The sequence below is a fragment of the Aegilops tauschii genome, unplaced genomic scaffold, assembly GCF_002575655.3.
Source record: "Aegilops tauschii subsp. strangulata cultivar AL8/78 unplaced genomic scaffold, Aet v6.0 Super-Scaffold_100181, whole genome shotgun sequence".
Classification (NCBI taxonomy): Eukaryota; Viridiplantae; Streptophyta; class Magnoliopsida; order Poales; family Poaceae; genus Aegilops; species Aegilops tauschii.
The window spans coordinates 567,813-580,623 of record NW_027332455.1 but is presented as its reverse complement, the minus strand read 5'-3'; the positions used below and the strand labels follow the sequence as shown (position 1 = coordinate 580,623).

The window sequence follows — 12,811 nt, the reverse complement described above, 5'->3', positions numbered from 1 at the left end:
GGGGACAAAAAATATCATCTTCATCAAACATAGCATCCCCAAGCTTATGGCTTTGCATATCATTAGCATCATGGATATTCAAAGAATTCATACTAACAACATTGCAATCATGTTCATCATTAAAATATTTTGTGCATAACATTTTAATGACTTCTTCTTCTAACAATTGAGCACAATTTTACGATCCATCATTTTCAAGAAATATATTATAAATATGATCAATAATATGATGCAACCTCAATTCCATTTTTATGTAGTTTTCTTTTATAAAAACAAACTAGTGATAATACAGGAAACTAAAAGAATCGATTGCAAGATCTAAAGATATACCTTCAAGCACTCACCTCCCCGGCAACGGCGCCAAAAAAGAGCTTGATGTCTACTACGCATCTTTACTCTTGTAGACTCGTGTTGGCCCTCCAAGCGCAGAGTTTTGTACGACAATAGCAATTTTCCTCAAGTAGATGACCTAAGGTTTATCAATCTGTGGGAGGCATAGGATGAAGATAGTCTCTCTCAAACGACCCTGCAACCAAATACAAGAAATCTCTTGTGTCCCCAACACACCCAATACAACGGCAAATTGTATAGGTGCACTAGTTCGGCGAAGAGATGGTGATAAAAGTGTAATATGGATGGTAGAAATATATTTTTATAATCTGAATAAATAAAAACAGCAAGGTAGAAAATAGTAAACGGGCACAAAAACGGTATTGCAATGCTTGAAAACAAGTCCTAGGGTCCGTACTTTCACTAGTGCAATCTCTCAACAGTGCTAATATAATTGGATCATATAACCATCCCTCAAAGTGCGATGAAGAATCACTCCAATTTTCCTATCTAGCGGAGAACATAAGACGGAATTGTTTGTAGGGTACGAAACCACCTCAAAGCTATTCTTTCCGTCCGATCTATTCCAGAGTTCTACTAAAATAACACAAAGTTATTCTTTCCGTTTGATCTATCCTAGAGTTCGTACTAAAATAACACCAAAGCAAATTCATATTCATAATACTCAATCCAACACAAAGAACTGCAAAGAGTGCCCCAAGATTTCTACCGGGGAAACAAAGACAAGAACGTGCATCAACCCCTATGCATAGATTACCCCAATGTCACCTCAGGAATCCGCGAGTTGAGTGCCAAAACATATATCAAGTGAATCAATACGATACCCCATTGTCACCTTGAGTATTCAATTGCAAGACATATATCAAGTGTTCTCAAATCCATAAAAGTATTCAATCTGATAACAACGAAATCTCAAAGGGAAAACTCAATTCATCACAACAAGATAGAGAGGGGAAAACACCATATGTTCCGACTATATTAACAAAGCCTGCAATACATCAAGATCGTGACATCTCAAGAACATGAGAGAGAGAGAGACATTAAACACATAGCTACTGGCACAAACCCTCAGCCCCGAGGGTGGACTACTCCCTCCTTATCGTGGTGGCCGTCGGGATGATGAAGATGGCCACCGGTGATGATCTCCCCCCCCCCGGCAGGGTGCCGGAACGGGGTCTAGATTGGTTTCTCGTGGCTAAAGAGCCTTGCGGCGGTGGAACTTCTGATCTAGGTTAACCCCGAAGGGTTTTGGAATATTTGGGATTTAATAGGGCGAAGAGGGGGTGTGGGAGGCCACCGAGGTGGGCACAACCCACTTGGGCGCGCCTGGGGGCCCAGGCGCGGCCTGGTGGGTTGTGCCCCCTTGAGGCACCCCCCAGGTGCTGCTCTAGCCCATTGGTGGTCTTCTGGTCCATAAAAAATCAACAAAAAGTTTCGCGGTGTTTGGACTCCGTTTGATATTGATTTCCTGCGATGTAAAAAACATGCAAAAAACAACAACTGGCACTTGGCACTATGTCAATAGGTTAGTACCAAAAAATGATATAAAATGACTATAAATGATTGTAAAACATCTAATAATGATAATATAACAACATGGAACATTCAAAAATTATAGATACGTTGGAGATGTATCAAAATCGACGAAAGTAGAAATCAAGAAAGAGCATCAATTGTTGATGGTTAACAAGACCATTAGTTTCAAGTAAAAGGGCAATGGAAAGAAAGGGAACTTCAAGAAGAATGGCAAGCAAGTTGCCACTCCCGTGAAGAATCCCAAAGCTAGACCTAAGCCTGAAACTGAGTGCTTCTACTGCAAAGGGAATGGTCAATGGAAGCGGAACTACCCCAAATAATTGGCGAATAAGAAGGATGGCAAAGTGAACAAAGGTATATTTGATATACATGTTATTGATGTGTACTTTACGAGTGTTCATAGTAACCCCAGGGTATTTGATACCGGTTCAGTTGCTGAGATTAGTAACTCGAAACAGGAGTTGCAAAATGAACAGAGACTAGTTAAGGTCGAGGTGACGATGTGTGTTGGAAGTGATTCCAAGGTTGATAAGATCACCATCGCACACTCCCTCTACCTTCGGGATCAGTGTTGGACCTAAAATAAATGTTATTTGGTGTTTGCGTTGAGCATGAATATGATTGGATCATGTTTATTGCGATACGGTTATTCATTTAAGTAAGAGAATAATTGTTGTTTTGTTTACATGAATAAAACCTTCTATGGTCATACACCCAATGTAAATGGTTTATTGAATCTCGATCGTAGTGATACACATATTCATAATATTGATGCCAAAAGATGCAAAGTTGATAATGATAGTGCAACATATTTGTGGCACTGCCGTTTAGGTCATATTGGTGTAAAGCGCATGAAGAAACTCCATGCGGATGGACTTTTGGAATCACTTGATTATGAATCATTTGATGCTTGCGAACCATGCCTCTTGGGCAAGATGACTAAAACTCCGTTCTCCGGAACAATGGAGCGAGCTACTGACTTATTGGAAATAATACATACCGATGTATGCGGTCCAATGAGTGTTGAGGCTCGCGGCGGGTATCGTTATTTTCTAACCTTCACAGATGATATGAGCAGATATGGGTATATCTACTTAATGAAACACAAGTCTGAAACATTTGAAAAGTTCAAAGAATTTCAGAGTGAAGTGGAGAATCATCGTAACAAGAAAATAAAGCTTCTACGATCTGATCGTGAATATTTTGAAACTCATGTTGAGAAGACATATTGGCCTGAACTACTCAATCCGAACTGCATCTTCTTTCTTTGGCAACAACGTAATCATGCCAAAGTTAAGATGAAACAATTCTAAATAACCGCTAAAGAAATCTTGAAACATAGGCATAAGACCATCCTTAATAATATGCCAACATTTCCTATAGAATTCCGCGGGAAACCCATCTGGACCCGGTGCTTTATTCGGTCATTTGTGAAATTGCATCTAGAACCTCTTTCTCAGTAAACGGTGCAGATAGAATATCATTCTCCTCCGACCGAAGCTGAGGGATATCTCCAATAACAGACTCATTAAGGGACACCGTGCTCGCTTCCGGAGGCTTGAAAAGTTGTTTATAATAATTAGAGATATATGCTTTCAAATTCTCATGACCCACAATTGTCCCTTCGTCCTGTTGAAGCTGTAGTATTTTCTTCTTCCTATGTTTCCCATTCGCAATCATGTGAAAAATTGTGTATTGTCATCCCCTTGGACAACCTTAAGCACCTTAGCATGCAATGCCCATTTGAGCTCCTCTTCTCTAAGAAGAGCTCGTATGCGTTGCTCGACTTCGGATTTCGAGCTCTGCTCGGCTACATTAAGAATGTTTACTTCTGCTTTTAAATCCAGAGCATCTATTAACTAGGTGAGTCACTCTTTTTCTTATTTGTATATCACACTCTCGTTTCTGGCCCAACCCCGTAAGAATTGTCTCAGATGTCTAATTTTGTTTTGCCATCTCTCAGTACTTGATCATCCACTAACAGGCTTCGCCCATTCTCGTGCAATGATCTCCATGAAGTTTTGTTTCTCGAACCAACCTAGTTCGAAGGAGAAAGCGTTCTTGTTCCCAATATGGGTTGCGTCTCCCGAGTCCACTAGTAATGGTGTGTGGTCTGAGATCCCCCTTTGCATCGCATGCACCGACACTATGGGTACTTTTGTTCCCATTCCACACTAGCGAGCACCCTATCCAACTTCTCATATGTTGGAGTGGGCAACGTATTGGCCCATGTAAACTGCCTACATGTGAGTTCAATCTCTCTCAAACTAAGACTCTTTCAACAGTTGTATCCATTTTTAAACAGCTGTATTTCAATGGCTACAAACTTACAAAACATGAATTAGGATGCTGTTAAGCCTGTTGCAATTAACAGTTGTGTCCATTTTTTAATCCGTCCCTTTGCTACCGTGCTACTCTTTCACAATGAAGATATCACTACAGATGCTGCCGTTTTATTACCATTTGCTATTTTTGGTGGATGTTAACCCTGTTGTAGTTAACATTGGCTTTCCATGTATTTACACAGGACTACAATGGGCGATGTTGTTGTTTGCCGTCGAGGTTAGCTGCATCACATGTCTTATACACCATCTATTCCTAAATATAAGTATTTTTAGAGATTCCAATATAGACTACATAAGGAGCAAAATGAGTGAATCTAGATTCTAATCTAAACTACATCTATAATTCTATATACATCTGTATGTAGTTCATATTGAAATCTCTAAAAAATACGTGTACTTAGGAATGTAGGTAGTTGTATATTATATCATTTGTGCAATCTCAGTTTAGGTTCTAGCATTTACTGGTTGCTTGTAGGTACATATATGAGCGGTACTGATCCACGCTTCGATCCCTTTTGCGTATGGGGCAATGAAATATTCATGAACAAGCGTCAAGTGAGGAAACTAAGAAAGATTGTTAGGCGAAAAAAACGGGTGATGGGAATTAAGCTCTTTATTTACACTTTGTCCAAGACAACAGTGAACTTTATGATGGTAAGTAATGTGTTGCCTTTTCCCCCTGCCCACAACAAGTTACTCTATTAGACCTCAGTATCTGATATTTTTCTCTTTTCAGTGGTTTTCGAAGCTATTTACTGATGATTACCTTGCAAACTACATGACCGGAGTGGAGGCAACTAAGGTTAAAGTATATAATTCATGCTACCATGATAATGCTCTAGAAGTCTTCCTGAAGGCGGTGAAGGATGGGCGGGAGATCGTTACAAGGGGTTGGACAAAAGTTGTTCGTGCCTATGGCATGCAGGAAGGCACATTATGGGCATTCCGCTTCTTCAACACCATCGGTAGTCAAAATGATTTACACTTGTCTCTTCACCTTTACCGCCTGTAAAATTGTGGTTCATCATAGTTAATTGATGTCTAATCCTGTAATTACTGAACATATTGTACTGACTATTTTATTTATGGATTCGTTGTTGAACCATTGTGCTGAAAATTTGAATTGCATGTTTCATATTTCAAAATTTCCAATTCGAATAATAAATTAAAGGCAAAAATAAAAATATACAGGAGCGAATAAAATAATGTGCACATGGTTAGAAAGGAAACAACGTGTGCGATGAAAAAAGAGAACAGACGGTTCTTTGACGTGAAACGTTTGCGATGCCCGACGGACGCACACACGGTTTCGTCTCATATGCGTGTGCGACTCATGGTAATACGGCAAACGTTTCAAACCAGTGTGCGTGTGTGATAGGAATACCAATCGCACACGGTTATGAAAATGGACACGTTGGCGTTAGTAGAGGCACCGCGCGCACACATTTTATATTCTTGAACCATGTGCGATAACGTACCTATCACAAACATATCGGCAGATTAAATGTTGATGTCCACCTTTTTCACACGACTATAGCGGCGTAATCGTTTGGGATGTCTCTCTGATCAGAAACGTAACGTCGAGATGTAACGTGTGGGACTAGGGCGGTTTCTCTTATGTTTATTCTATGGCGATCGTTAGTAGCCGCTCGCCCATCCCCGACGGTTTCTGGGTCATGTGGGAAGGACCCCCCCTATCGCCCACACTTACTTGGCGACGGTTCCAAATGTCATTGCGGAAAGGGGTTAAAAACCGTTTGTATAACACCTTACAGTACCAGTGTCTTCTCACATATATGGTGGACATGCTTCCTCAATGATTCTTTGACTGTCATGTATGGAGCCCCAAGATACTTAAAGTCAACCCAAAATGTGGTTTAATTCTCTTTCTGGCTAATCAAAGGCACTTGATATTTCCTACATATTCTAGCACAAGTCATGCTAAAATTCAGGGGGGAAATCCGGCATGACCTTTGCTAAAATAGGACATATCGAGCACCTAAAATTTGCTGGAATGAAAATTAATCAACATTCCAGCAAAACATAGGCCACTCGGAGGTGTTCCCTGCAAAATGCATCCATGCATCCATTTTGTCGGATTTTTTGAAAATCGATAATGAAACAAAACTGCAACAACCAATAATGCATCCATGCATCCATCCATCTAACCAACCATTCTAACAAACATACATACATCTACATATATATTAAAATAAAACTAAACCAAAAACTAAACAGAAAGGAGATGGAAGGTGCTCATGGTGGCGGGACGGGACCGAGCGGGAGAGGGTGACGCAACACGAGAAATCCTACATAGTCCGGCGATTAAAAATTATATCATCAATATAAAAAACAATTTTATAGTCTATTACTACATTTTTACTTAAAGGCATTTGGTTTAGAAGACCTAAATTTACCGAACATTTTCGATTTTGCTACTCTATTAGACACTTACTATTCTATTCAAAAGACCTAACATCTATCCATCCATCCACCTATCTATCCAAGCATTACTAAAAAAACCTAGTTCCATCCATCTGTCTATCCATCTATCTATCTATCTATGTACCCATTAATTTATGCAATGTAGGAGGGAGGGAGGTGGGAGGGAGGGAAAGGGTCAGAGGAGACATACCAGGGGGAGACAGCGGCAACGGGCGACGGCAGCCGTGGGCGACGGCATCAGTGGGCGATGGCAGCAGCGGGCGGCGGCGGTGGAGCAAGGCAATGTGGGGGCGGCGCGGGGGGGGGGGGGAATGGAGAGGACCGAGAGAGTGGAGAGGGAGAGGGAGGTCGTGCATGCAGAGAAGATAAGGTGGTATTAACAGTAGCGCGGGGAAGAAACCAACGCTGTTGCTAGGCCATGCTATAGCGTGGGTCTATAGCCCACACTGCTACTAAATGGGGCCGGTGAGTTGGGCTCGGGCTGGCCACAGTAGCAGCGTGTGTGGTAGCCCGCGCTACTGGTAATTGCCTTAGCAGTAGCGTGGGCTCATGACCAACACTGCTATTACGGGTAGCCCCCGTGAGTGAGGAGGGGACCATTTAGCAGCAGCAAGGGACCGCGAGCGGGCGCTACTACTACACACTTACTTGTAGCACTCGTACAGGCCCCGCACTACTTCTATATAGCAGTAGCGTTGCACCTTAACCCGTGCTACTGGTAAGGTTCTACCTATAAAGTTTGTCCTAGTAGTGATAGGCAAGGCAGCGGTTTAAAACTACGTCACAGAAAGGGGTTAAAAACCGTTTGTATAGCAGGTCACTGCACTAGTGTTGGTATTCATTCAATATTTTGATAATATGTATCTTGTTCTTCCTCTAGTGGTGTCGTTTGCACATCAACTACATGACACTTCACTGTACTTGGCCTAGGGGAAGGCATTGGGGATTAATAATATTCCTAAATAGCCATGCGCCGATGTGAAATTACTAAAATTGCCATCGGTTTTGAATAATAATATTCCTAAATTTGCCTTGTTCCCATTCCAAAATTTCAACATGTGCCATGATTTTAGAGAACTTCCTATTTTTTCCTTGTGCTATTTCATTATTTAAACTATGGTAATTTTATACAATAAATCATGGTAGTTGTATTGTAGGTAGCATGTAATACATATTATTTAGACCATGCAATTTTGTTAATTAATCCATGGTAGTTTTATTGTAGGTATCATGACACTTCTCTTATTTATATCATGAAAATTTCATTTGTTGGACCATGGTAGTTTTATTGTAGTTAGCACGACACTTTTACTTTTTAAAGACTGGCAAGTTTATCAATTACACCATGATAGTAGTATTCTACGTAGCATGGCACTTTTATTGTTTAGATCATGACAATTTGTTATTTAGACTTTGGAAATTTATTATTTAGACCTTGGCATTTTTATTGATTAGACCATGGAAAATTATTTTGCCATAGGTGCCATGCGAATTATTATTTGCGTTTAATGCGACATATTCTTCTTGCCATAATAAATTAATTGTATATACCTTTGTCAATAATTCATACAAAACCATGGCCGGATAATGGTATTTTTATTAGTTAAGGCATGCCATTTTTCGTTATTTTAGAGCATGACATTTTTAGTTATTTCATAAAAATATATAATATGTTTTTTGGATCTTTGTAGTTTTATTACATATATCATGGCAATTTTTGTGTTTGTGTAGCTATTCAAAACATGGTTGAAATACATGTTTTAAAGACCTGGCAGTGCGTCATAGGAAACACGCTTTTCTTGACCCAACAAGGGGGGGGGGGGGGGGTCGCGCTGAGGGACTTCTTCCAACGAACGATTTCGTTTGGTGGATCGTTACTCCACTAGCGAAGGAATCGTTCGCTAGGGAGAACCGACCGCTATTGAAATATTCATGGGATTTTTCGAATGTGGGAACAGAAAATAAAAAAAAACCCACAAGATTAGAGTTTTTGATCTCGTCTTGTCTTGTAGGATTAAGAACTAATTAGTGGAATTTGGATGAAAGAGTTAATAATAACACATGAGAACTAAAGTAAATTCAGACAAGGTTGGAGTGGACGGATATTTTTAAAGGACTCCAACCATAAAAATCAAACAAACATCCCATGAAATTTCTTTGAGTCAAAGGAGGCCCCTGAAATTCGGATATCTATTACTACGTATGTCAAACATTTCACCGATTCCTTTACTTATGACTTTTAGAAGTTGAGATATATTTAGCATCTATTTTTTTTCACCAAATTGTTTGCATGTGAGTTTTGAAAAGTTTGAATATATACGTTATATTAAATAATTATAAATATGAAACTAGATTCATTGAGTGGAGTCCGTAACTAACATTCAATGGAAAATTAGCTAAGGCTAGTTAGACTAAACTACAGTAGATGTTGAGAATAGTAATTAACACGCGTATTATTATTTTTCCTCGTGAGTTTGTGAAGATAAAAAGGGTGACATCGATTTTCTAACAAAAATAATAATCAATAGTAATCATCTCGGCCGCTAGCCGGCCATTGGATTAGATTGAATTCAAACATACCACCACCGCGTCATCCACAAATTAAATGACGATGGAATGGGATGCATAGATAGCATCTCCTCCAATTAAATAAAATTGAAGTGAGAAAAGAAAACATGATTTATGTAGAAAGATTGGCAAGAAAGAAAAAGAAAGGGAAACAAGAAAAAAAGGATCATCGATGGCGATCGGACGGGCGCCCCGGCAGCAGTAGTAGTGATGATCCCATGCATCGTCGGCGCGCCTTTACTTTTGTTTTGTTTGGTGATGATGATAAGATAAGATAATGACGATGGAATGGGGTGGATATATGCATGAGTATCTAGAAGCATTTCCGGTGGACGATGGATGGTCCGGATTCGTCGTACTCGGCCTTGGCGATCCACATCTGCTGGAAGGTGCTGAGGGAGGCGAGGATGGAGCCTCCGATCCACACACTGTACTTCCTCTCGGGCGGGGCGACGACCTTGATCTTCATGGAGCTGGGCGCGAGGGCGGTGATCTCCTTGCTCATCCTGTCGGCGATGCCGGTGAACATGGTGGTGCCACCACTGAGGACGATGTTGCCGTAGAGGTCCTTCCTGATGTCCACGTCGCACTTCATGATGGAGTTGTAGGTGGTCTCGTGGATCCCCGCGGCTTCCATCCCGATGAAGGATGGCTGAAAGAGCACCTCCGGGCAGCGGAAGCGCTCGGCGCCGATGGTGATGACCTGGCCGTCGGGCAGCTCGTAGCTCTTCTCCACGGAGGAGCTGGTCTTGGAGGTCTCCATCTCCTGGTCGTAGTCGAGGGCGATGTAGGAGAGCTTCTCCTTCATGTCGCGGACGATTTCGCGCTCCGCCGTGGTGGTGAAGGAGTAGCCGCGCTCCGTGAGGATCTTCATGAGGTGGTCGGTGAGGTCGCGTCCGGCGAGGTCGAGACGGAGGATGGCGTGGGGCAGCGCGTACCCCTCGTAGATGGGCACCGTGTGGCTCACACCGTCACCGGAGTCGAGCACGATACCTTGCAAATGTTTTTTTTGTTTGTTTGTCATCGATCACGGTGGACACGATGAATGAAAGAAAGAAACGAGAAGAAGAAGATGCAATGGCGGGCGGGCGGGCGTACGTACCGGTGGTTCGCCCGGAGGCGTAGAGGGAGAGCACGGCCTGGATGGCGACGTACATGGCGGGGGTGTTGAAGGTCTCGAACATGATCTGGGTCATCTTCTCACGGTTGGCCTTGGGGTTGAGGGGCGCCTCGGTGAGCAGGACGGGGTGCTCCTCGGGGGCCACGCGGAGCTCGTTGTAGAAGGTGTGATGCCAGATCTTCTCCATGTCGTCCCAGTTGGAGACGATGCCGTGCTCGATGGGGTACTTGAGGGTGAGGATACCACGCTTGGACTGCGCCTCGTCGCCCACGTACGCGTCCTTCTGCCCCATGCCCACCATGACCCCCGTGTGCCGCGGCCGCCCCACGATGCTGGGGAACACCGCCCGGGGCGCGTCGTCGCCGGCGAACCCGGCCTTCACCATACCTGTCCCGTTGTCGCACACCAGCGGCTGGATGTCCTCGCCGTCGGCCATCTTCGATCTCTTCTTCTTCCTCCTCCTCTCTTGTTGTTGATTCTTGTTTGTGGTTGCTTCTTGGATCTAACACAAGGGAGTACCTCCTTCTGTGAAGGATGGATCCGAGGCAGGTAATATTTATGGGGTGTGGAAGCGGAGGCCCGCACTCGTCGCGCGCGCATCGCCTCCATGGAAGAGGGTCCTCAGCCTCACAAATCCATGCATCACCACGGGACTCTCTTTTAACTTTTTCCTTCTCTTTTCTTTTCTTTTTGAGCAGTTCCATGCATACGTACGCTTTTCACCTCCACACCAACAAATTCATGCATGCATATGGTTTTCTCATCCACGAGTAGTATGCATATGCATGGTTTTCTCCTCCACAACAAAGTCGTCTATGTGTTGCTACGGGCTATAATGCATATATAAATGAATCGAACAAATGATTAAAGTCGTCTTCGAAGTCGGACGTTGCTCAGATATCAAATGGGCGCCCAGTAGGCTCCCCAAAATTCAACAGTTTGTATAATTCGGTCTTCCCAAATACAAATCATATGTGAGGGAGAAATATGGTTGTCCGGACTATCCGCCATGTTATCTCCAACACACAGGCCCAACACAAGAAAAAACACCCCAGGACGCACTCTTTTCCTGTCAGACCCTTCGCATTCGGTTTCCGCCATAGCGGGACACCCTTCTTAAAAGTTTGCTTCGACACGCCCCTCTTAAAAGTTTGCACGGGTCTTAAAGTCACTTAAAAGGGGCATTCTCGTACATTCATGATCAACTAATTCTAATCCATATTCTCCCAATGAATAAAACAAGAGATCAGAACAATATAATCTTTTTGATTGAAGGGGTAAGTCTAATCTCCACCTTTAATTTGCATCGAAATATGCAAACTTTTCTACTCCCTCCATTCAAATATACAAAGCCTAATTCGTTTTTTGAGGATGGCTTTGACCATCGATAAGATTACTAATATATGAGATGTATGAAATGTTTCCCGCTGTAGCAGGACATTTTTCGCCAGTGTTATATCCTTTAAAACCAGATGACGTCCACCTCATCTTCGCCGTGCGTTGCAACAGGGACATTTTTTCATATTTACAATATAATAGTGTGGGTTAAACTACACATACTATTGTAAACAAACAAAGAATAACTATAGAGATCAATCTCAAATGTCCATTCAACTTTGCAAATGCAAGCAGTAAAATGTCATCTTTTTTAGGCTTTCTAATTGTATAACAACAACTGCCAATATTTTTCTCTCATTTCTCATATCTCGCTTCTATTAAGTGTTTGCAACGCCTTGAGTTCAACATGGCAATGCCATGATGAAACGCCATCATATGTCTCCTGAATTCTACAACTGGTGAAACGGAAAAAAAACACACACATACACGCTCACACACACACACTGACGTGGGAGGCGTGTGGCAACCGTTTCGTCGGCGCCAACCAACACCACATCAACATCCTTGCCTTCGCCAGCGACGCCTCATTTTCTTCTTCCTCCTTCCTCACCAGCTTTAGTTCTCGTTCCTATTTATTTTCTAGAATACTCTCTCTTTCTTGTTTCACTTAATTTTCTGGAAGACTCTTTCCTTCTCCAACACCATGAAACACTTGGCAGCTTTAGTTCTTTTTCCTTCATATTCTTATAACACTCTTCCTTTCTACTATAGCATGAACCACCTGGCCGATGTAGTGTCGTGTTGTCCTCGCCCGTGAACATTTCGGCAACCATCAACGTGTGGACATCCTGCAGAGCATGGTCGTCATCTATCTTAGTGAATGATTGGTCGTCCATGTCACGAGCGCATGGTGGCCGTTGTCCTTGTTGGCAAGCAGTGCTATACCATGTCGCTGAGAGCATGTTGACCATCCTTGCCCGCGAGCTCTTTCAAGATATTTGGCACAATTAAATGTCTGCTAAATTAATTAATTACACAAATAATTAAATGCCTACCTAACTCTTTGTGTGCCTAATTAACTACCAACCAAATCAATTAATTATGCCTA

General features: G+C 42.4%; 1 protein-coding gene across 1 annotated transcript; it reads right to left on the bottom strand.

Annotated features, from left to right (window-relative positions):
• Window positions 1–9,282: 9,282 nt before the first annotated feature.
• On the bottom strand, window positions 9,283–10,951 carry LOC109778077 (actin-1-like). The gene is made up of 2 exons (XM_020336628.3): window positions 10,348–10,951; window positions 9,283–10,238 (listed from the first exon to the last, which is right to left on the bottom strand). The coding sequence occupies exons 1-2, from the start codon at window positions 10,799–10,801 to the stop codon at window positions 9,559–9,561; spliced, it is 1,134 nt and encodes a 377-aa protein (XP_020192217.1). The 5' UTR covers window positions 10,802–10,951; the 3' UTR covers window positions 9,283–9,558.
• Between the last annotated feature and the right edge of the window lie 1,860 nt (window positions 10,952–12,811).

Excerpts from the sequence above, each read along its gene's own strand:
- LOC109778077 (XM_020336628.3), bottom strand. The coding sequence starts at position 10,801 with ATGGCCGACGGCGAGGACATCCAGCCGCTGGTGTGCGACAACGGGACA. Across the intron at positions 10,239-10,347 it reads CGCCTCCGGGCGAACCACCG|GTATCGTGCTCGACTCCGGT; the intron begins GTACGTACGCCC and ends AACATTTGCAAG.